General features: G+C 36.7%; 1 protein-coding gene across 4 annotated transcripts in view; it reads left to right on the top strand.

Moving 5' to 3' along the window:
* Window positions 1-7,555: 7,555 nt before the first annotated feature.
* Window positions 7,556-25,891, top strand: part of LOC131436657 (protein kinase C-binding protein NELL2-like) — a 234,774-nt gene continuing 216,438 nt past the window's right edge. For 2 of the 4 annotated variants that reach the window (XM_058605506.1, XM_058605505.1), the window contains exon 1: window positions 7,556-10,022. In XM_058605506.1, coding sequence (XP_058461489.1) covers window positions 9,929-10,022 — 94 coding nt within the window. In that variant the 5' untranslated portion in view covers window positions 7,556-9,928. The remainder of the gene's footprint in view (window positions 10,023-25,891) is intronic. The other 2 variants (XM_058605504.1, XM_058605503.1) reach the window with 2 other exon arrangements.

Genomic DNA, 25,891 nt, shown 5'->3' with positions numbered 1-25,891 from the left:
ACATTCAACATTGAGCTGAAACATATGAGTATTCGCTCATTTGTTTTCTTAGCTAAAATTTTTAACAGGTGCTGGGAGCTTGGCTACTTCCCTTCAATGTGGAAGTTAGCTAAAGTATCCCAGTTTTGAAACCGGAGAAAGATCCTTCCTTTTCCAAGAGCTATCAGCCCATCAGCTTACTATCTGCCCTATCCAAGCTGTATGAAAAGTGAACACAAAGGCGAATTCTTGCTTTCGCAGATGAACAGGATATATTACTGGAAGAATCAGTGTCCAAATCGACTGCCATGGCAATATTGGATATTGAAAAGGCATTCGATAATGTGTGGCACGATGGCCTGGTGTTTAAACTGCATCGGTATAATATTCCGATGTATCTTATTAAAAATATAAAAAATTATCTTGCAGATAGAGCATTCCAGGTTACTCTGAATAAGACACTTTCAGAAAGATTTACTATTCCTGCTGGTGTACCGCAAGGAAGTATCCTAGGTCCCACCCTATACAACATTTTTACATCAGACATCCCACCTCTTCCGGGTGGTGGTGTTCTGTCACAATTTGCTGATGATGCTGCCATTCTTCACAAAGGTCGTGTCATTAATGCTCTGAAGAATAAACTATAGACAGGTCTGGACACTCTAACTGAATATTTTACAAGCTGGAAAATTGTGATCAATGCAACAAAAACTCAGGTCAACTTGTTTTCACATTCAAGATCTCCAAAACTTGTTCCTTCAGACGAATGCCGAATACGATTCGGCGATGAGGTCATCCAATTCACATGTTGACCAAATCGTTCAAAAATGCAGCATACTCATTAGGTCTCTGTATACGCTGATTTGTAGAACATCTAAACTGTGCCTGAAGAATAAGATGGCTGTCTATAAACAAATCATCTACCCCGCGATTGAATACGCAGTCCCTGTTTGGCGGGGCTGTGCACGAACTCACAAACTTAGGCTCCAGCGCATACAAAGTAAGATCTTAAAGATGATTTTAAATCTACCTCCTTGGACAAGGACTAGTGAAGTGCATGAGATGGCCTCCCTGGATATACTAGAACAAAAATTCGAACAATACTGCAAGAAATTTGAAGAGAGATGCTCAATCTCTGTAATACAAATAATTCAAAATTTGTACGTATTGGGTTAAATAGTTAAAATAGAAAGATATTTTATTAATAATTAAAATATGTAAATATTATGATTAAACATTAGTATGTATAACAAGAGTAACTAAAACACATATTATTAATAATGAATCGTATGAACAACAAAGATGAAAGGCCAAAGGGTCAAAACACTTGTACAGATATTTATACAAAAAAACAAAATGACAAATCGAAGTAATTACATCCCAGAACCTCTACAAATTCGAGCACCAACAGGTAAAAGTTATCGTGAAACCTTTTTCTGTCATTTTCGATTCTCACAGCTTCGGTTGAATATCGACACTGCATACTATGGGATTTTCACTGAAAACTGCAAATGACTGAAATGGCAAACAACACAATTTTGAAACTACTCTCCCGCTTATGTCATTTACGGGACATGGATTTCGTTCTCATATTTGCAATGGATATAAATATACATATATATATATATATATATATATATATATATATATATATATATATATATATATATATATATATATATATATATATATATATATATATATATATATATATATATATATATATATATATATATATATATATATATATATATATACATGTACACAATATGATCGGAAAGTAATAGATTTTTCTATAATCTATAAAGCAATTGTATAAATAAAAATACGTAAAACCATAAAATGCGAGCCCACATAGACAAATATTTGCTACCATAACAACAACGATTTCAGCTATAGCTCACCCGCGCGAAGGACAAGCAAAATTCAATGAAACCGTGGCAACAGCTGAACAGTTTCGATATACAATCAAGCCGGCATTCACCTAACGGAGACGCTGCACTCAAGTCACCGTCTAGATTCGTTTACAGCTTTTCTAGATGTAATCTCAGAGTAAGGTAAACAATTCGAAGTTCTAAAAAGTTGATGCCGCTGTCAACACCCCAACCACCGTCACTAGTCATCCTACAGTTGTCGAACAAGGTGCCGGTCGTCGGTAGTGTTTTGAATCAACAGTCATGCCGGTTTTATCATAACACAATCAATAATGCTACGACATGGAAGTAGATACGAAATCAAAACTGTTTCATTTTTCACTTTCTTGTAATTTTATATGATTTGTCTCGATTGTACTGATAAAAACCTGAATGCGGGTGACATATGGAGTAACTTGGCGTCTATATTATTTGATTGATAAATCTAGAATTGAACAAATATATTCGCCGGTCGGTATCTTTCGACTGTAAGGACCCTTCAATTGAACGTTTTGTATGATTGTTTTGGCTACTGTAACCCGGGGTTACGTGAACACACCGGGCTCGAGGAAAAAAACCTAAGTTATCACGTCGATTAAATATTGAGCGAGCTAGTGAGACAAATTAGATGTTGTTTGGTTGGCAATCAAAAAATGAATTGGAATAAAATATGTACTTATTATATGTTGCTTTAACTGTGTCAAACACAAGTAAAATAATGAACTCAGTTATACAAGGCGTATTTATCGTTGTGAAAATAAATTAACTAACAAGGCGCTCCGATGACCTTCACGCAATTTAAAAAAAAAAATAGAACGGTATTAACATTATGATTCATTTTAAGCATTTACTGCGAATAGGCAGAAAATTAAAAGGATGAAAACATCTCGTTGTTCGAACAAATTCAAGCTCTTTAATTTAGATTATCTTAGCCTACTACTTAAATCATCTGAATCATTTCAACAACAATTTAGTATTCCTTCATCGCTAATTTTTGGAGCAACGACATTGCAAGCATTGATTTAAGATACAATAAAATAAATTTGGTTTTTTTGATTTGATTAATATGTTGCTTCCAACTTAATCCTGGAATTCATTTTTTTTCTTTTTTTTTGTTGAAAAACTATACTATTATTTTCACTTTGAATGCATATTGTATTTCATAAGTTGGGAACTGCAATAAATTCAGTATAAGAGAACACGTATTTACCGAGTGACGCTAAACGAGCACACATTTCTTCTTAATATAATGTCGTGTTTAGTGTTTTTATGGTGAAACGCGTATTCGTTTAATTAAAATCTGCCTTAACATTGTTAAGAGGAAGTATTTATAGATCATAAAGTTTCATTCAACTATAAAGAGAATTGTTCGGACGAATCGGTCAATTTGAAAATAAATAAATAATCAAAATTAAATTGCAATAATCTGAAAATTACTGTCTTCTTTTCTTATTACCGGAGTACCTCATTCTGAAACTAAATGGCTGCTACATTATTTCTTTCTCGGCATCCGACTTCCTAGAGATTGAACTATAAACACTATGCTTTGAAAAAATAACATTTTTTTACTAATTTTCAAATGCAGCACGACTATTACAAATCAGATGCGAATTATAAATAAGTTTTCATTTTCATGTTTTGTAGACTATTCGTATAAATTAGATAACTATTCCTGCATCGCCTGTTGGGGCGCGATTTGGTTTTAAATCGATGGTGTATCACGTTGGAAGTTTGAACTCATGCTTCTAAATTAATATATTACATCGTATAACTGGAATTATCGCAGAATCGTATACATGTTCGAGGGCCAGTCTAATATGGATAGATTTTTGACAGGAAGTAGATACGCGCAGATTTGAATCACATAAGGCGTAATTTTTTGATGAATGGTTCAATATTAAATTTTACTATCGTAACGACAGCACGCGTATAACTAAATATATGAACATGTTCCCAATGTGCTGCAGACTGTCAGCAGTTTTACAATTTCCGAAAAATAGTTGTACTTACTACACACGATAAAACCTTAATGCATTCTCGGTAGCCTGCTACCAAGAGCAATGAAACATGGTCAAATTTGGATAGAATCCTCGTTTTCTAGTATCAATATACATCGAACAATAATCTTTCTCTTCTCAAGAGGATCTGCAATCGGAAGTGGCCGGCGTCGGTACTAATCAGCATGCAGTAATCAATGCAGTTTGCACAATGTAAAACAACATGTCATTTTCAAGCATATTGCTTCGAAACATAACATTTATAAATTTCTATTGATCCTGATCTATAACGGAATAGCAACGCATTGACGGTCCCCAATGCTATGTTATCCCTTCAAAAAGTTTATTACAAAAGGCTGTTTCCGTAGAAAGTGCTAACATAAATCTAGTCTCATTAGTAATGAAAATGACAAATGCTATGCAACCACAAGTCGATTGGTCGCGTTGCTCCATATATCTAGTCCAAGAAGTAATGATAATGAAGCTCCGAATCTTAACACACATAGGCCGATTTTTACAAATTTATAAGTTCTTGCTATTTCAGTTCAAATATGAACTTGAAACCAACACTTTTGTTTCTACCGTTTTGGAAATTACGAAGTTACAGTTACCCAAAATTTAACGTTCGGCTGAAAAGTTTGTATCGTTTAATAGAAACACACATTTTTTTTTGCCAAAATTCGTTTTTATTATTCAACATAATTGCCATCAGAGGCGATACAGCGATTATAGCGATATTCTACTTTTCGATACCATTTTTGTAGTACGATTTGTCCTTTGCCTCAAAATAGGCCTCAGTTTCAGCGATTACCTCTTCATTGCTTCTAAATTTTTTACTAGCGAGCATTCTCTTGAGGTCTGAGAACAGGAAAAAGTCACTGGGGGCTAAATCTGGAGAATACGGTGGATGAGGGAGCAATTCGAAACCCAATTCGTTCAATTTCAGCATGGTTTTCATCGACTTGTGACACGGTGCATTGTCTTGATAAAACAAATCTTTTTTCTTCTTCAAATGAGGCCGTTTTTTTGAAATCTCGTCCTTTCAATAACGCTCTAATAACGCTATATAATAGTCACTGTTGATGGTTTTTCCCTTTTCATGGTAGTCGATGAAAATTATACCATGCGAATCCCAAAATACAGACGCCATAACTTTACCGGCCGATTGTTGAGTCTTTCCACGCTTTGGGTTCGGTTCATCGCGTGCAGTCCACTCAGCTGACTGTCGATTGGACTCCGGAGTGAAGTGATGGAGCCATGTTTCGTCCATTGTTATATATCGACGAAAAAAATCGGTTTTATTTCGATATAACAGCTCCAAACACTGCTCAGAATCATCAATTCGTTGTTGTTTTTGATCGATTGTGAGCTCACGCGGCACCCATTTTGGACAAAGCTTTCTCATATCCAAATATTCGTGAATAATATGTCCAACACGTTCCTTTGATATCTTTAGGGTGTCACCTATCTCGATCAACTTCACTTTACGGTCATTGAAAATCATTTTGTGGATTTTTTTCACGTTTTCATCGGTAACAGCCTCTTTTGGACGTCCACTGCGTTCATCGTCTTCGGTGCTCATATGACCAGTACGAAATTTTGCAAACCACGGCGGCACTTTTTTTCATCAAAAAGTAGTGTTTCATCAACACACGAAATTCCTTTTTTTCCATTTTTTTTACAATAACAAAAGTAGCTTCACTCAAAATGCAATATCTCCCAAACTTATAATCAGACAGCTGTCAAATTTATACACCTATCTTTTGAAGGTTGGTACTAACTGAAAATGGTATGGATTTAATTCTAGTGGCGCCCTCTCATAGAAACGATACGAACTTTTCAGCCGATCTGTTACCTACTCGATAAAAGACTTAAAGAATAGAATATGATTTTTCAAATTAAATCAAATTAACCCTTTCTCCTAGAAGTAGCTGTTCTCAAGATATTTAGATATGAATTTAAAAGTACTATTACCTTTGTTAAATTCGCAGTTTTTACAAGTCAAACGTAACTCTACACATTCAAAAACATTCGAAATTCGCAATTCCACAAAATTGTACATAAATGGTGTCAATAAAAGTTGCAAAAATCCAGTTGAACATTAAAAAAATATACACTGAAAAAAATTGAGTTCTTTTTCAAAATGTCTAATCGGATTTCTACAACTTCTTTTCAAACACCATTTTTGTACAATTAACCCTTAATTGCATTGAGTCCCAAAGATGGGACACACATTTCGAGAAATCCTACAAAGCGTTGTAATGTATATTTTTCATCGATTGCATGATGTTCCATGTTTGGGACGCATTCTCAACTCACAAAAAAAATTATAGAATTCCCTTCATATCGAGAGAAGTTAGCGGCATCTACCTGACACAAAACGAGAATTTCGTACACAGCTGATTTCTGTTATTTTCAAAAAAAATCCAGGAACGCTCTATACTTATGAAATAACTCGAAAATTTTATTTTTGTTGTTACTAATTAAAAAAATTCTTGATTTTCGTGAATTTCAGATAATTTAATGCACAATGTCCCATATATGGAGAGAGTAAACTAACATTGAAAAAGTATAGCTAATAGATGTTTATTTATTCCATGTGAGTTTCAAAAATAAGCGACCTAAATTAGAATTTTTAGTGATCATTTTCCTGATGCATCTTTCGAGCACAGTCTTTAATCTATGTTGGAAATGGGCAATAAAATCAATGGATAATTAATTGACATTTCCTAAAAACTCGGATTGTTTTAAGGAGTTGTTACATATCTATTGTCAGTTTGAGGTACGCGCATCATGAAAACTTTAAATTAAGCAAATTGATATGCTGCTGATATAGTGTGGCGACGAACCCTCTCAGGTTTAAAAAAAATTCTAGAAAAAAATCTAGTATTTTTTTATTGTTTTAATATATGTTTGAACACCGATCTGGATTCTTAGGGTCAAACGGACTAGCCGATTCGGTACGCTAGGAATAAGTTTCGTAGTCTGTTGAAACAGAATGGTCGAGTTCCACAAAACGAATTTTATACCAAGGCTTAACTTTGCTAAAAATATTTGTAAAATTATCCGTTTAATCAAACTGATTCGATTGATATTTTCAATACTCGTTTATATAAATTTTTCTTTCAATTTAAATATTAGCCTTCCACGGCCTGAAACACAACAGGCGTGACGGGAAATGTTGCATCGTCCGCCTGATTGGATTGATGTCACCCGTAAAGCTTATATATACTACAGAGAGATCAAACTGCTTTCTCCCACCGCATACACATTTGCGCGAAATATCACGCAACATATCGACGGTTAATTCTACTCAATGGCATAGAACCTACACCGGGCGTTCGCCACCTTCGTATGTCCCACGTTTTCCTTTTCGTCCGTTTTCTTCCTTGTTGAGCCGTTAGTCGTTATAGCTCTCCCGTTCTTTTTCGTTACTATAATGGCCCACTCTCCGAGAGAATGCTCCTAATGGTCTCCTTTTCCGCTGTTACTGCTGCCACCGTGAAGCAAACAACTCTCGTGGACAGAGGAATATCACAGGTCCATCCGCGGCGCGGTGTCCGTGCATGCATGTGTGGATATTGATGTGTGTAGAGTTTCCGTTGTATCGCTACATGCGAGCACACACCACACTGCTCCGGGGGTTTCTTCTCGTTTTGATATCGAATTTTACCGTCAGTCGGAAAGCAAAACTCGTCAAGATCAAACGGTTTTCCTCAGCTTGCGGTTGGATTGTATCTAAGACATCATCAACACCAAAGCGAAGGCTTGTGTGTGGTGCGCCCTTGTGTCTACCTTGCCTTGCTTATACTTCCGCAAAATTATCTGTGTTATAATTCTGAATCATCAGAGGACACCCGATTAGGATTGCTCCCGAAAAAGTGATTGAACCGATTTTAAACAAATATCCTACGTCGCGATTGCTGAACTAGGAGCAGGATAACAATTTTTGTTCAGATGTTAATGCTGAAGATGATATTAGAAGTGCTATGTTCTAAGGAACATTTAAATTATCTTACTAGCGTGTGCGTATCTCGAGCTGAAAATCGCGACGATAGCAGTATTATGTAAAGGACTGTGTTCGGAATTAGCATGCGACGGAACTCCAGTTGAGAAATTTGTACGTTTGAGTTATGCGTGTGGGAAATTGCGGCATCTGATAGAATTGATTTTTCTCCTAGCGCTCACACACATACATTGGTGGGTAGTTTTTTGTCCGGCGGTGAACAGCTGAAAGGTCCGTCGACCGCGAAGTGATTTGAGTAGTGGGGGTGGGTACAGAGTAACTGGACAATCAGACGTTTTGCATCGTGACACTGTCAAATTCAAAATTTCCTAGAAAATTCACTGTTGTTGACATTCCAGAGAAACAACGCCATATCTTGATTGCCAGCTGGAGCTATGGTGAATTAGCCGTGCAAGAATATCCTGCATAAATAACAGATCTTAGTGGTGCTTTCTCCGTTTCAAATCACACCAACCGGAAAGGTAAAAGGTTTAATTCAATTAAAATACAGACAGGCAGTAGTGGTTCTCATCGGTTAGAACTAAGGAATCTGTATAGTGTATTCGTGCGGAGCTTCAGGAAGGCGAGAGGGTAGGAAAGTGAAAATTGTTTCTTCCGTGTAGTGCAAAAGAGGAAAGAGAGTGTTTAGAACTTTCGTTGGTTTTCCTATCCGCAGCAAAAATAGAAGCAGAACGTCAAGAACTTCGCATTAAACGACTGAACCGCATTAAAGGTGACTGTAGAGTGTGCCCTCGTTAGAGAGTATAAGCAGTCGCATCAAACCAGGAAACAACGAGAAACAGAGAGAAAGAGCATTCCAAAAACCAAAAGTGAGAGTGGGCACGTCGGGAAAACGCAGAGAATAACATAGAGTTTTCCTATGGGCCTCGGTGAGAAGAAAACCTGACCCAAGAAAGCAGAAGATTCACACCGAATGAAACCACCAGAACAGAAGGTTCATCTTTTTGCCGGTAGCGCCAGCCTGGTGTTGGTTTTTTTTGGTTAGTCGCCTGAACCCTGGAACGCGTGTGAACGGTCAGTCCGTCGTCATCCAGCAAATCAGTAGTTGCGGGTTTTCCTCTGTTTTTCGGTGGGTTGTGTTTCTCAATTCGTGGAAAAATTAGGTAACTGCAAGGTAAGCGTTTAGTAAGCCTTTGGTGAAAGGTTTTATTCGGAAACGAATGTCCCAAGGCAAAAGAAATTTCTGTGGAAAGCAAAAGGAAAATCAATTTACTTGTGTAGTTGTGTGGAGTTTTATGTACTATTGTCGTTCCTTTCCATAGTTGCCATGTGTACATAGAGAAAATAAGAGCAAAAGAACAATACGAAGAGCCTATTTTAGTACTTCGTCCTGTGCCGCAGTGGAACCTAATTATATAAGAATAAACTTGATTTTTTAATGTTTTTCTATTGGTTCAATTAGAGGAATTTCCAGTGTAGAATGGTGATTGAATAAGTGATTTTGGAAATAGTTGGCAAACGAATTTGATAGACCGTCAGACCGAGTTAGAAACATCGAAAATCAATCATTAGTGTTCTATCAGTGCTTCAGTAGTCCAGCTTTGCAGCAGTTCAATGTTGGTAGTATAGTTCGTCGTGTTCTTGGGAAAACTAACCCGTGCTAATCGATGTTTACAGTTGTATGCAAAAAGCCTACATTTAGTATCATTATTTCGTGTTCGAACAACTACTCAATTCATATAAATACAATTGAAGGAACTTGCACTTTAACGCAGTTTGAATGGCATACAAAGTGCTAGATATAGTTTGAAATTTACGAATCGTTGAAATAAAATCTTGTCGGTGTTGAATATCGGTTATTAATAACAATTTGATGGTCGGAATAATACAAATTATAAACGGACCAGAGAAACACTAGAGAAACAGGAAACACCAATTAGTGGGAGAGACCGCAAAGGTCAGCGAATTGAATCTGCCCTGGCGCAGTTGAACTGTGATGGTGCTCTACGTGAAGGATTTTTATCGTAAGGAGCCCGACCGGCTGAGGCGGCCGCGACTCGTGTAGCTCTGCCATGAACAAGCATCTCTGGAATAGCGATACATCCTGGGGATGTGTCCAGGCGTTGCTGGCGCTGATCCTGACCATCCTGCTGTTGCCTGGTTCAGGTGAGTGTTGAACACTAAAGATTTTTTTTAAATTTTGGTAATATGCGAAAGTGTGTGGAAATAAGCAAGTTGAAGTATCTTCGAAAAATACGTTTCGGCTTTCGGTGAGACATTTCGAAACTGTTTCTGTTGTTTTATCTTAAATGTAGACTAGTTGTTGCATTTTTAAAATAGAAAAGCTGTGTATTTATGTATGTATATTGGAAAAATGAACTTAATTTTCTCAGAGATGGCCAACATTTCAAATGAATGGTCATAGGAAATTACTGATTTTTCCGTATTCAGCTTTCGAAAAAACAAGGTGATTACAGCGAAAATTTCAACTTCAAAAGTTTTTGTTATAATTGACCATGTAAAGAGAAGATAATTATTCATAATTGGTTAGTCGGTTTCTGAGGCTTTCGAGATTTGTAGGTTGATGACTAAATTAAATAAATTTGATAACTTGAAAAAAGTTTAAAATCTTGAACCTTTGTATAAAATGGTTACACAAAACATACAAACTTTTTTTTGTCGCTGAATTAAGTAGAATTATCCGTTAATGCCAATAGAAACGTACTTCGGCTATACTCGTTCCGAGATCCAATTCCGGAAATATCGGAAGTAGTGCTCAAAAATGATAAAATTGAATATGTATATATGAATGAAGACGTTTCACCGATTATGAGAAAGGCATCATTACAACATTAGGTGAATTAAAACAGATTGTTTTGAATTACACGATAGGAGAGCTCATTGTTTCAGCAATCAACAACTGCTACAACAATGATCACTATATATTTTTTTACCACGATGGTTAAAAAAGTGTTCAAAAACGTATTTATATAATTTGTCACAAGATCGTGATATAAGACGACGTCTTATATGACGACAGCAGTCACCAGTTCACTCAAACAATGGTTGTGTATGATTTTTCCATCTTTTTTCATGATATCCATAGTATTCTATTTATGATCGATGCTTAACCGTAGAGTTTAAAGTTTGTTTATAATACTAGTCTTACAAATCTGTGAATAGTTATATATTCGTTCTCCAATGTGGAATGTTCCGTAGTGTCAGTTGGATCATATCACATGCCATACCATTATGATGGAATTTCAAATAATAGCTAATAGAGCTTCATTTCACCCACTTTTACTCTAAGATGCTAAGATTACAGATGGGTCTAGGGCTTTCCATACCAGAGACGACAGTTGAAGGAATAATCAACAATCTGATTAAGCATCCGATGCAAAAACAAATATGCAGAAGTATGTGAATCTATAAATTTTGGTGAGATTCTTACTAAAGTTTCAACTCAAATGAGACACGTTATAGTAAGGATCTTGATTGTTTGAATGATATACGAATTTATACATGCTTCAGCGTAAGAATAATTCTAAAAGAAAAGATTTTTTTGTTTCAATTAGACAGATTCAATTTAATTGAGGAAAATTATAATCGCCTAAAATAGAATAACGCGATCACTTACTGTTAGGGATAGATGTTGTGAAACGCACTCCCTAAGGAAATATAGCTATATCTCAACTATAGAGAATAACACGGAAGAGTTTCATGCATGACTATCTCCCGTAATCATTATTTCTCAAAATTACGTACAAATACTCACTGAATGCATTGAAAAATACATGAAATATCTTATTTTCCAAAACCCTTAAAAATTGTCTATTGAAATATATGCGGGGCCTGACGCCCGATCGTGGAAAACTTGAAAAATATACATTTTAAATTACGCGAAGTGACGATTATCTGCACATAGAGATAGGATGATCTTAAACATCGGGTAAAAATCAATAAAAACAACGGATTAAAGCTCATGACAACCACGGGGCAATATGCACCCTCATAAAGCTTCTTCTTATTATTTAAAGAAAGCTTTAGGTTTTTCGTTGACGAAATATTTGCCTAAATTACTATGGAACGAACATGAAAAATTACTTATAACAGAGACATAATTATTTTTTTACAATTTTTAAATTTTTTCCAGATATGATTGAACTATCGCTCCCAAAATTTCATAGTAATTTGTTGTTATGGCGGAGTTTTAGTTTCATTAAAATTTCAATGAAAAAAATTGGTAACTTTTGAGGAAAGCAAAAGGTGCATTATGTCTCGGGGGTGCGTTTTACCCCATCTTCCCCTTTATAACATATTAGCAAACGACACTTAACGCTATAGTGATAGTCGCCTAAAAGCAAAATGCGAATAAATTTTTGGTGTTATTAGACGAAATACCGAGATTCTGAAGACGTGTTTTTGATATAATATCGTTCGATGCAAGCCAAATACGACTAGAACTATTTACATAAAAACTAAAGAGAGTTTATTATAATTTTGTACGGTATTGCTTATCAAATATTTTATAGAGAATATCGATCATAAACTATTCAAAAATATTGTTGATTGATCCACATAAATTCAACCTCAAAGAACTGTACCTTGTAGATTTTGTTAAAAGTTACTTATACGGTTATTTCTCTACCATACCAACTCCATGACAAACTGATCTACGAGTCGGATATCATTTTGCTTTGCCGAAAATTATGCGCTACTAGTAAATAAACACACATATTTTAATAGGTTTAATTTTTAAGTTTAAATCACAGTTTCAAAGAATTGTATCAAAATTGAAATTTTGTTTCCACTCTAAGTACGTTAACTTTTACACTTTTACAAAACAATTCAATATTTAACAAAATATGTTGTAACGTATGGGCATAAGTCTGGATTAGCTTAATCACGACCATAAGCCCATGAGTTTGTCATATGAATCAAATTCAGCATTTTTGATGATCTGTTAATATTCTCATCCAATAAATGTCATACATTTAATTTGTGGAGAAACGGTTGAATAGTCATGCTATCGAAGCATCATTAAGGTATTTAAGTGTATTACGGAATGTTATTTCCAGGGACAGAAGACACTAATCACAAATTGGAAATGTCATTGAAAGCCTCAACCGACAATGCATGACAAATGAACAATTTTGAGAGAGTCAGGTCTTTTTTTTAAACCATTAGGATGAAAACTTGTTTGTAATTGATCGATCGAAGAATATACTGTGATTGGAACATTATAAGGTGAACCTTTAGCACAAGTACATATGAGTATTTGGTTGGCAAGAAAATCATATCTTTGAAGAAATGTCTCATATATAGCAGAGTCCCGTGCTATATATGTGACCGAGCGTTGCCATGATGGATTACAACACCTTTTCTTTCCATCAGTGCTGGGTGCTATTTTAAATTTCTAGTTTGGTTCACTGGTGACAGGATGTTTCTGAGTTGATAATTTGATTCCATGTTTGCGGTTCCAAATGAACGATACCTGTTCCAACTCCACCAAACAAACATCACCTACATTTTTTGAATATTGTATTAACTTCACGTAATTAGAAACAACATATTTTCCATTGCCAATATTGATTTGTTTAAAAAATTGGTTGTTTATATTATGCTTCAGTAATGAATTGCAAATATTGGGCTAAATGCCCGGAATGAAAAAGAAATGAAAGGCTTTTTCGCGTATCAAAATTGATTCACATTGGTTTACAATGTTTGTATATGATACGTTGAACTGGTCTAGAACCTCTGGTGTAACGGAGATTTTTTCTGATTAATTTGAAATTGTAGGAAGGTAATAGAATTGCCGTAAAATCGACTTTCGAACGAAACCTCGGAGACCTATAGTGCTATATACCATTCGACTAAGCTCGATGAGATCGGAAAATGTCTGTGTGTATATGTATGTATGATTTTTTTCGCGTTTTTTCCTTCAGGATGGCTGAACTGATTTTATCAAACTCGGGCTCGCTAGCTGCTATTGAGCCATTCAAGCTAGACGATCAAATAGCTGGGACTTGTGGTTCCGGAGATATAATGGTATAAGTGCATAACCGACAAAACGCGTTGTTGTTTATTCTCAATTTTAGCTGAACAGATTTCAACAAAGTTAGGCTCGGTTGGAGACTTTTATTGGTTCATTGAACAGGTTTGAAGTTCAAATGGCTGTCACTTACAGTTCTGATGATATAACCGCTCAATTTTGTATGTATGTGGATTAACCGATATCACTAATTTTAGACCGTTCGTCGATTTCCAAGATCAAATGGCTAAAATATCAAGTTTCGGGGATATTGTCGTACAAGTGAGATAATCGACAATTCAATTTGAAATTTTGTTTTTGAAATTTTGAAGAAAAAAAATCTTGGATATTTTATCCCCAATTTCAAGGATTTTATGTATAATTCAAACTTTGAATAATATATAATAAAAGAAATAACATTTAGGCAAATATTTCAAAGGATAGTAGAGGTAGTGAGTAGATCATATAAGGCAACCAAAATGCAACCAAATATTTGAAATAAAGGGATTTCGTATAACCTAAAACCCGCTCAGGCTAAACAATTTGTATTTCCACTGCATCATGTGTAATCTATCGAGCAGATCCATAGTTTATTATATGATTGTTAAACTACGCATCTATATAAGCCGTTTAGTTAAAATATATGCGGGCACTATTAGCGTGATCCGGAGAATACCTAGTCTCTCACGATGAACTAATTGTAGTTCCATACATATGACATAAACTATGCGTTAATGCATTTATAAATGCAGGTAAGAAATGCAGACGTGTGACGCTTACGACAAACGTGCGTTTTCAAATGAGATATACCCTGCTTTTAAATTGTCATGAAATTGCAGCTAGTCTTACACGCTCCAGACAACTTCTTCTAGTGAACTTTTTTATGGTTATACTTGATTTCGACTGGGGTGATAATCGTGGAAAACTGTAAAACGGCTGTCTCAGTCTAGAATAGTCGTTGAACTAAGTAGTTGTGACACTGTACGTGATTTATGCAAACAAAATATTTGTTATGCAGTCAATATATTTTAAAGCATGTTCTAAAATTGACCAGACAACGTAGCGTCAGACATTTGACTATAAACGATAGACAAATTTTGACTATAAACGATAGACTTTATTTTCCTTGAAAAAGGCCTACATCAAAGGCCGAAACGTCGGACAGTAAACAATATTCGTTTGTATTATAAGACAGACAACCGTTTTACAGTTTTCCACGAACTTTTTTATTCTATCTCAGTTAATCGGCTTATGGCATCGTGCAAATATTAAACATAAAGGTTAATCGGGTTCAGTTACTGCATTTTAGTCTTACTGAAGACCGCAACCACTCCTGGTAACCGGCAAAGTAATTGGCAGGAAGGTAGGAACATGCCACCAAAACCCAGAAAACAAGAAACTCATCAGCATTGTTGCATCACGCGATTCCTTACTCTCTTCTGCCGATACGCAGGCAGGCTCATCAATGCGTCTCAATTAACATTCCTTTCCACTTGTGCGTCTGTCGCGGTTCCCTCCCGGTTACTCAAAGCATTCAGTGGTCTCGAAGAAAGCATAAATGACGAGTGAGAACCAAAACTGTGAACCATGCCAAAGCGTCATATCTACATATAGTGCGAGGGGTACATCAACGGCAGGGGCTGCAGTTTGAAATGAGGCGATTTCACTCTGCACCACGCCATGCGAATTTTGTTCAATCGTCACTTACATCCCAGTGCCGGAAAATGACGTATGTGTGCGAATGGGTGATGCATGTTTGCTATATGTATGTGAGAAACCTAATTCCGGGAGGCTTGTTCGCGGGAGCTGAACAATCATAAATTATGATGTCTTACCAAAACAACAACGGTTAACCAGAGGAATGTCTGCATTTGATCCTCGCGTACATGTAGGTACAGCCGTAGCACGCAATGAAGGGGAAACCAGAACATTTGTGAGTCGCGGTATTATGGGGGAGCGGAATGACTAAAAACGTACGAACGAGGTAAGAAACAAATAGATTCAATTTCAGGGAAAGCGACGTCAGAGTATTACAAAACGGTTAAACCTAAGGGTTCAGTTACGCACTTTCTGTAATCAAAATGAAACTCAGGTTATTGATTATATTACTTTCAATATCAATCAATATTCAATCTATAATCCTAGCAAATTATCACTGTGATTGAAACTGCACTTTCTGAAACGAGTACGGAACAAAGAACGAAACATAATACAAAAAATACTAGCGAAAAAAAAGTTACCACTGATCGTATCTTGGATGGCAAGTAAAAAATTATTTCGGGCATGATCGAGGAGAATGTCTGATTGTAATCAATTAGGGGATCTAGGAGGTACCACGTTTGTGCTTTGCATATAGTATTAAGTGTACGTCTGCTTAGCTGTTGCAGTTGCCGGGTTGGCGGTTCAATGCATAGGGCTTGATCCATAAGCCAGTTGTCGTATGTTCGAGCCCCGACCTGAAGGATTCTTAATATCAGTAGGATAATAGTACTAGCCATGCAATGATTCCTGTACGCTATGAATCGGCTGCGAAGTCTGTTCAAACAGAAAGCCTAAATTTCACAAAAGGAATGTAATGCCAAGACTGTGCTTTTTAGCAGTTTCTGTCGAACCGCGAGCTGACATAAGCAGTTCAACATAAATTGATGAGTTGACGGAACGTAAAAATGAGAAAAAAAGTCAAGTGTACTTCGCAAAAACCGATTACCTATGTGGTTGCAAACACTTCTCAATGACTACAAGGATAAACTGTGACACAATTGGAAATCCTTCAATTGAATTGATATTTACGAGAAGTTTCAGGTTACATTTTGGAACGCTTTCTTTCAACGCAGTCTGTCCAAAGAGCGAATGAGCTCGTAAAACAACATTAGGTGTGGTCAAGAGAGCCTCCTTCTATAACGGGTAAATTTTTATTTGACTCTTCAAACCTCGTGTTTTCTATAAATGTTTCACATAAATAAGAACGGAAAGAGGAACATACATATCATACAAAGTAGTTGTAGAAGTTTTTTCTCAACGATGAAATCAGAAAATGTAGAAGTTTCTGTGCACCGGCGTAATTTTCACAAGTTTAACAACCCCGCTAGTTCTTCTAATTCTGAACTGGCCGACCATGGAAATTAATGTTTTTTTTTGTTTCAATTATAGAGGTTTTAAACATTAATGTCATTCGCCTCTTCGGGTCAGAAAAACTTTCTGACCCTATGTGCGGGGTTGGGAATCGAACCCAGGCGGGCTGCGTGAAAGGCATCGACTTACCCATCACGCTATACCCGTCCCCCGTGAAATTAATGTTCTAATTAGCGGTGGCAACAATGACAATGATTAAGTTAACCGAACTAGTATCATTTCTCACAAAATATACATAAACAAAAAGCTTTTCTTATATTTAAAAATCTGCCGTGAACAAAGCTAGTCATCACTTTCATTGATCCACATCGATCAATTTAACAGCTTTATACGTGGATCGTCAACGTTGTAAATTCGAGCATAAGTTTGCATGTTTACGAATGAAATGATGGACCCCCGTCGAACAAATAAGCAATTGTTGGAGCACAAGTGGACCACACTGGCTCAGTCATCGTGTTTCGTTTGGCGATATTTCTGTTGGGTTTTAATTTTTTGCACTGCTGACAGTCGCCGTCCTCGCAGTGTGAAATATCGGTTGCGAAAACGGAACGGAAAATAATTAATTTTCCGGCGCACGGCATCGGTCTATCACTTGTTCTACATTTTGGCACATTTTTTAAAAGCGCTATGCGCTGTTGTTAAAAATGTGTAAAAACTTTTATATCGAATAAATTTGTGCACATTTGTGTGGAACTGGATTAGCTCCGAGAATAAAAAATGTCAACACGGTTGCTGCCACTTCAAACGCAGAAATAAATCTAGCAATATTGTTGCATGCAGCGCGTAGAATCTCTTTTTCTTTTCATCATGATGCCACCGAATGGGTCAACAAAAAAAAATGAAAAAAAAAACACAAAATCATCAGCAGTTCTGCGCGTGAAATCTGCGGAGTTTTTCTTGCGTTCCAGCGACAGTATCTCAGTCTGTCGTCGCCACGGACAGCATAGACGGCATATATTTGCATGTTAATTAATGTATCGTTTGAATTCTGCCAATTAGCCGCTTCCGCCGAAATCGACCACTGTGTTGGGAGACAAATAAATGCGGTGGAATGATATTTCGATCTTGATTGGCCAAGGTGTTCCAGCTTCGGTACAGTTCACCTATTGTGAAGGGTTCGGCACCGAGATCGGAACAACCAGTTAAATTCCGTTCACACTTGTTTAAAAATTCGTCAATTTTTCATGCTTTCGGTGGATCATGAAAAGGTGAGAATCGACCGCGCCTTGGAATTATCATTATTTGGTTTAAAATCACTAATCGGATCAAGATAGTTTGGACAACAAATAACTCCTAAGTTTCTTTATTCACCTTTATTCAGAGAGCCATCGTGTGATAAATAAATTTTTAACGTTTAGTGTTGCAAAGATAATAGATCAAAAATTGCTTAAACACTGCTTAATCTTCAGAATCATGGAGATGGTAATTCCTTCTCACAAATTATACTAGCGAACAACGGAATGTTTTAGTAATTAATCCAAAAATATTATCAATATAAGAAGCCTCCATGATATGAAGTTAAGTTCCAATTGAAAGATGAACTGCTGTAACCATAAAGTTTCGTGTATAAAAACCGTTGAAATTTAGATTGGAACACACTAAAAATATTCTGAAAAGTTGCTATAATTTGTCAATTGTCAATTATTTGTTTCGTATAAATTAAAATTTTTATACAATAAGTGTAAGTTTATGTAATTCTTTTTTGGGCAGTTTTACGAATTTTGTCCCAGGTACACTTCAACACGAATTATGTCGTGAATGGATAAAGCACATTTACAATTTGTTGACGAATGATTTGCATGCATCCGAATCTAGGTAAACACCTGCGACTACTTCTAATGCCTTCTAGAAAAGTTATTTTGTCTCAGCATTTTATAAAGCCCGGGTCGACGGTTCAATGCATAGGACACTGGTCTCACAAGCCGGTTGTCGTGTTTTCGAGCTTCGACCTGGAAGGATTCTTAGTGTCAGTAGGATAATAGCACTAGCCATGTAATGTGTGTACGCTATGAATCGGATGCGAAGTCTGTAGAAACAGAAAGGCCAAATTCCACGAAAGGAATGTAATGCCAGGAAAAAATTTTACAAACCGTCGTAAATGAGAATATTGTGCAAAACTATTCGCTGTGTATGCCTTACCTGATGTGAAGTACCCTGGCACTTACTGAAGTCAGGCGCAGAAACTCTGGGGTGGCAAAACACTTTTCGCCCCCTCTAAAATGTAAATGCCCCTTCCCCCACTAAATATTTAGGCATAAATAGGTTTGGTAGAAATATTCTATGATATCATTTTTTTTATATTATCCCCGTAATTCATCTCCCTAATCTTTTATATTTCGATGTCTAGCACGCGAAACAGAGAGGAACTATATGGAAAGTGAACACGATTTAAACGAGATATGTTCCCTTATTATCGAAGAGCTTTAGCGTTCAGTGTATCAAGTTTGACTCTTGACCCTGATCGCAAGGTTTGATTAGTAATTTGAGGAATAGATTTAGGAAACCAACTGGGATCGAAAGTTGTTGATGGAATTGGACTTGCTCTGCTCATCCGCAGTATTGTTACTCCATCGTAGCTGATGTTTGCAGCGATAAACTGGTCCGGCGGGAAGGGTCAGGTGAATTACTGTCTAATATTGGTGATGATGTCGGGTTCAATTCCTAATGTGATCAAGGATCTTCCCGGGTTGAAAGTTTTCTTGATTAACCCTGGGTAGTGAATCCGAAATATCCGAAATGTTATTTTGTTGTCAATCGTTCTTTTGAGAATAATCTACACCTGCTATATTAACAGGTTGTTTTTTGTTTATTGGTTTAGATATATGTTAAAACATCATTTATCATCTAGATAACTCATTCTGCTCACTCCTTTTTGGGTATGAGGTGGGACCATCATAATCATCATCATCATCATCATCAACTACATTTTCGTGTCTGAGCGTCAAAGTTTGTATATGGGGAAACTGAATTTTTACAAAAAATTCGACAGAATAGACTCTAAAAATCAGCGCTTGTATCATTTTCATAGGAAATTCAACGAGGAAGAAAACTTTTGAAGACTGCAAAATAATTCGACATTCATAGAAAAAGTTATTGAGGGAAAACTATCACAAGGTCCGAACAATGGCTCATTTTTTACTATATCTAGCATTACTGCTGCTAGTGATCCTAATATGATTTGACGAGAATAACACATGCGCTGATATTCAGAGTTTAAAGGGTGACCTCCAGACAACTTTTTTGTAAAAGTTCAGTTTCTCCATACTAAATCTCACACAAAATTTAAATCTAAGGAATCCAAAAGGAACACGAATAGTCTGTTGGAGCTGAAATATATTTTTTTCCCACCCTTTGCTGCCAAACATCAAAATGGTAGTCGACTGATGATTGAAATCAGTGGAAAATTTCAGAAAGTATATCAGACACGTCAAATTTAATTCTCCGAAAACTCTCTGCAAGTGTAAAACATTTTTCTCTACTAAACATAGTTGAAACCTATAGGAACGTGCAGGTCAAAACTAAAAATAAAATTGTAATTATGAATGATGCAATTAAATTAAATTGAATCCGTTTGAATTGTGCATTATTTGAAATAGATCAATTGAAATTCTTATGTGTTTTCACTACAAAAATTAACAGTTTGCATCAAATTCACGTTTAAAATACTTAAAATTCCAGCAATTTTTCAAAATTATTTCCCAAATCTTCGGGCGTGTATTCAAAAGGATCACATGCGAGAAGATCTGCACAAAAAATCTCATCTCATTATCAGATAATGCATTCTTGTTCTTGTTCGAAAGTTTATAATTTGGCTCACCGTTCATCAAACGTATCAGCGAACCAGCCAATTAGAATCCGACCACTTCAGGTTACCAAATCGAATATTACCGAACATAAAACCCTTGCCCTCCTCGTCGAAACATCTGGTACGGTTCGGTAATGACAGGAAACCCTCGTGCTACTGATGGCTGATGGCAGTGCAGTAGAAGGCAGTACCGACAGGTGAGCGAGAGAAAGAGCCGAAACCTGGAGCCCTCCTAAGCACTTCACACGGAAGTGGCATACTGCTGACTCTGTGGCGCTTCTAATATTACTTCAGGTAGACTACTGGCTCGCTCCGCTCGTTCAAGTTGAGTGCTTTTCAAAAACGGGAGTCCCTTTTTCTGTTCATGTAAAAAGTTTTCCACATTGTCCACAATACAATCATGTCAGCATAATATTCCACCGGTCGTCCTTTCTATCCACCGCCAACTTATCTATCGTTTGAAAAGCATACACAACCATAAGCAGAACATTGGACGAATATGTGTGGACGAGGATAAGTAAAATATAGTAGTACCAGACAGACTGGAGCACAAGTAAGGAAACAACCGTTCGTGTTCAGTGAAATGGAAAGGAAAGACGACAAAATATACACCAGGAAAACGGTCATCAGTTGGTGGTTGTAATCTTTTACTCAATTCTTCCTGCCCTTCCTGTTTTGAGTAAAGCGTGTTGGAAGTCTATGTTAATCTGCGAAACCAGCACAGAATAGAGGACATTGTAATGACATATATTACCAGATAGTATGTGTTGCATTCAGGCATTTTCTTCAAATTCATTTTGGGAGCGATCTTCGGATAAAAAACAATGTTACTGCAGATTGCTTATGTGCCTTATTCCCGGTGCGCTTTTTACCGGTGTTTTTAAAAGGCACTTTACGCTCTTCCACTGGAACTGTCATTATGGAATATATAAACATGTAACATGTCTAAGATCCTTTAAATATATATTTCAAAAGCCCAACAATCCACAAGACTTGTGATGTTGCGCTTGATTTTGAAATCATCTACATGCCTACTTTAAATGACGATAATTTACTGCATAGCTCATGATTCTGTACGCTATGAATCGGCTGCGAAGTCTGTTGAAATAGAAAGGCCAAATTCCACGGAAGGAATGTAATGCCAGGACTTTGATTTGCTCATGCGCGAATAGCACGGAAAGAAGTGGTCTGAGATAGCTGCCTTGCACCAATTCGTGGAGAACGAAAACATCTTCTAAATTTGTAGGTCATATTAGTAGATTGCCATGCAAACTTACTTTGGCTATACACTAAAACCTCAAATTACGCAAACTTAATTTACGCGAATTTAATTTACGCGTTTTGTTCGAAATAACGCGATTTTCTATTTAATTTACGCGATGATCGCGTAAAAAAAGTTTTTACATGATGACGGAAATTTTTATTTACACGTATATAAGACAAATCCTGCTTCAGTGAATTGAATTTTATGAAATGTACAAAACGGAGTTTTTTGGTTTCATAGAATCTAGCTAAGATCGGGGGCATACAAGAATTCTCTGGAAAAAACAGAAATCATTATATGTGACTGACTGGTGATTTTAACATAACTTTTGAGTGCGGTATGTTCCCGTAGTACTATATTCAGGAAATTGACATACTGTAGTAATGTTTGTGGAAGTTCTTGTCGATCCAAAACCTCCTTGGAATATAGGCCTTGAGGGCTACCAACAAAACCGATGACATTATTGAGTTTCTTTTTTTTGTGGTCCATACTTGTAGTATCATTATGATGAGTTATGAGGTAGTGCTTGTTCATTCAAAACCTACTTGGAGTATAGGCATTAACGTCTACCAGCGTAACCATGTGAACTATCAAGATTCTTGTACACGGTTCATGTTCGTGATATCACATGCAAATCGTTTGCTCATTGTGAATATTCTAGGTCATTCAAAAACTATCTGGAGGCCTTAAGATCTACCAGCTTGTGAATGAACAACGCCATCCATAAACTACCTACAGTTAGACCGTAAGATCTATCAGAATAACAAAGGGTATTGAAAACTTAATCTTAACCCTCCATACTCGCGATTCACTGAAGTAAGTAATATGTAGCTCCATGACTATGGACAGCATGAAAAAGTTATTCATAAACTGCTGATTGCTCGTGAAGATCTTAAGACTTGTTTTCATGTTCTTGGATGGCTGTGGACGTTCCTGGATTAGATAAAAATATATAGGTAGGCAATATGTACCTCCACGACTATAAACAGCATTGAAAAATTATACATAAGTTACTGTTTGCTCGTGTAGATCTTAAGATCTGTTTTCACTGAAGTTCTTGGATGAAAATGGAATATGGTCAGATCAAAATAGATCAGGAGGTAGCTCCACGACTATGACCAGCATTGAAATGACTGTGAACGTTCCTGTATCAGATCAAAATAGACAAGTTGGCAGTATGTAGCTCCACGACTATGATGAGCATTGAAAAAATCTACATAAGCTGCTGATTGCTCCTGAAGCTCTTAAGACCTGTTTTGACTGAAGTTCTTGGATAACTGAGAACCTCCCTGGAACATCTATTAATAAAAAAGTAAGCAATGTGTAGCTCTAAAATTATGAACAGCAAACAAAAAATAGATATAAGCCGTTGTATTTCTTGCTGTGACCCAGTGTAGTTCTTGGATCTTGGAATATCTTTTACGAATTTCCGTAGTCTCAGAATGTACTCAGACGTTTTATATAATTTACGCGAAATCAAATTTACACCGCCGACGACTTTACGCGTAAATTTTCGGTCCAGTGTACTGGTTTCGGTGTGAAGTAACAGTCTAAAATTCCGAACCGAAACTTACGTCGATTTCTCAGAGATGGCTTGGGGTTTGGGAACAGATAATAGTTCGAGGAAGACAAATCAGGTGAACAATGCGGATGGGCAAGTAATTGGACCCAAAACCGTTGATTTGAACCATGATAGCCATGTTCATTTGCTTCATTTAAGGTCATTTTACAGCGATTTCAGTCTTCAATCGCACCATTAATGCACACTAATACTTGCATTTTTTTTTCTATTTCGAGGTAGTCTTCCAAAATTACACTATGAAAATTCCAGTCTACTTTCGAGACACTAGTGCCGCTTCGAAGCACTTGTGCCGACTTCATTCAATTGTCGGGTAATCATTCTGTTCTCTTATGTATAATAGTGGATCCAGGTAAACATGTATTCGGAGTGCACTTGCGTTCGTCTTTCTAGTCCTAAATAAGTATGTGTGGAATCCAGCGGCAGAATATCTTTCTTATCTGCAGAATCTTACCCAATTATGGGATGCTCTCGCACTTCCTCTTTTCGGTCATTCAGCACAATTTTATGCAAGGATGGCTTTTATCGTATCAAACAACGTTCACTGGTAACTCTTCAACGATCGAATCAGTGCCATCAAAAATAAACGGAAATCATCGTAACAACAAAAACCTGGCATGGCTCATTTGACATAGAATCGACACCAGTGCGAGAGCGAATTTCTCTCGATGACATTCCTGTGAATCAAAGGTTAGCACGCTGCTGTGGGGATCCTCTCTGGAGCAAACAACGGGCGCTTATTCTCGTTTCGCGATTCGATTCTGTATGGATAGTGGATAATTGTGAAAGAATCATTTTACTATTGCCGCTTATTCTAACAATGTGCATATAACCTTTGTATAAGTTATGTCTATGAAAATGTCTGTGAATGCTTCACAGAAGGGTTTTGAAATATTGCAACCTAGTATGAGAATCATCAAGTTGAATCATCGATTTGATTTTCTTCGATAATTGTCAACTTGCGATTCTCTCTTGGGAAATTCCACACAGCAACGATCATTATCAGACTGTAAAGTTTTTTAAGGGCGTAAAATACTCAGAGTATGAAGTGGAGTGAAAAAATGTAGCAAAATTCTCTCACGGATCATGCATTGAGAGACTCGAGTTCTTGTAGCATTTTCTACCGGATTGAAAATGTTGTATACAATATAGATAGCAATATAGCAGCTTCTGTCAAATTTTCGGCAATCACCAACACTGATTTTTTGTATTATTATTATTGTAGTTTATTTTACCCTGGTTTCAACTTCCATTTTATGTAGTTTTGATACTGTTCGATGTATTTCCGACTCGTAGCGCCTACGACAGCATGCTTTATCGGCGGTGAAGTTTCGATCATCATGAAACTTTCAAAACCTCTTCATAACGGTGCAATCTGCAGGATCAACAGCCCTCTAATATTCAAACTTTTTTCGTTTCTGTTTTTGATTTCGGGAGGGGTCCGGGCCCCTTGTCTCCTCCTCTGAGAGGGAGACTGGTTGAATTGCAGTAAACGAAAAAAGAAATGTCATCTTTTTAGGAGTAAATGAACTTGGAACGATTAGCATCCGATATTACGGCCGTTATTGCGAGAAATCATCGGAAAATCTGAATATCCAACTTGAAGTTGTCAGTATTCTTCATTGAATTAGAATATTTGTATCTCTGCAGGTCAAACGCCAACATGATAGATTAATTATCTATAAATTCCCAGTGAAAATCAGGTGGATGAACGGCATTGCGACAGTAAAATTTTGGTTTTGCAATGACTGAGCGGAAACATATATTGGAGAAGCCAAATGAATGAAAAACTAACAGAAAAGATGATTTATTGGAAAAAGATACGCTTAGAGACAGGACTCGAACCTGCGTTCTTTTGCATTTCTTGCACACGCGCTACCATTTCGTCACTCTGAATCTTGTTCTAGTCACTCTAAAACGCCAGTCAGACACAGTAGCACGTACATTGAACATAGTCTACATCCTGGCCGTCACCCGACCGATACCTTATACCCAAACATCTTCTCTGTCCATCAAGCACTAGTCTTCTCGCTTTATACCTATTTCTCCGATCAAGCATTGAGTAGGAGAGTGTATTTATAATCGCTTGTCACCTTCATTAATGGTGCCAGTCGGCGTTTTAGAGTGACTAGAACAAGATTCAGAGTGGCGAAATGGTAGCGCGTATGTACGGAATGCATAAGAACGCAGGTTCGAGTCCTGTCTCTGAGCGTAAAATGGTAGC

Source organism: Malaya genurostris, chromosome 3 (genome assembly GCF_030247185.1).
Source record: "Malaya genurostris strain Urasoe2022 chromosome 3, Malgen_1.1, whole genome shotgun sequence".
NCBI classification, from domain to species: Eukaryota; Metazoa; Arthropoda; class Insecta; order Diptera; family Culicidae; genus Malaya; species Malaya genurostris.
The sequence above is the reverse complement of the archived record's forward strand: the minus strand, read 5'-3'. Positions and strand labels throughout refer to the sequence as shown.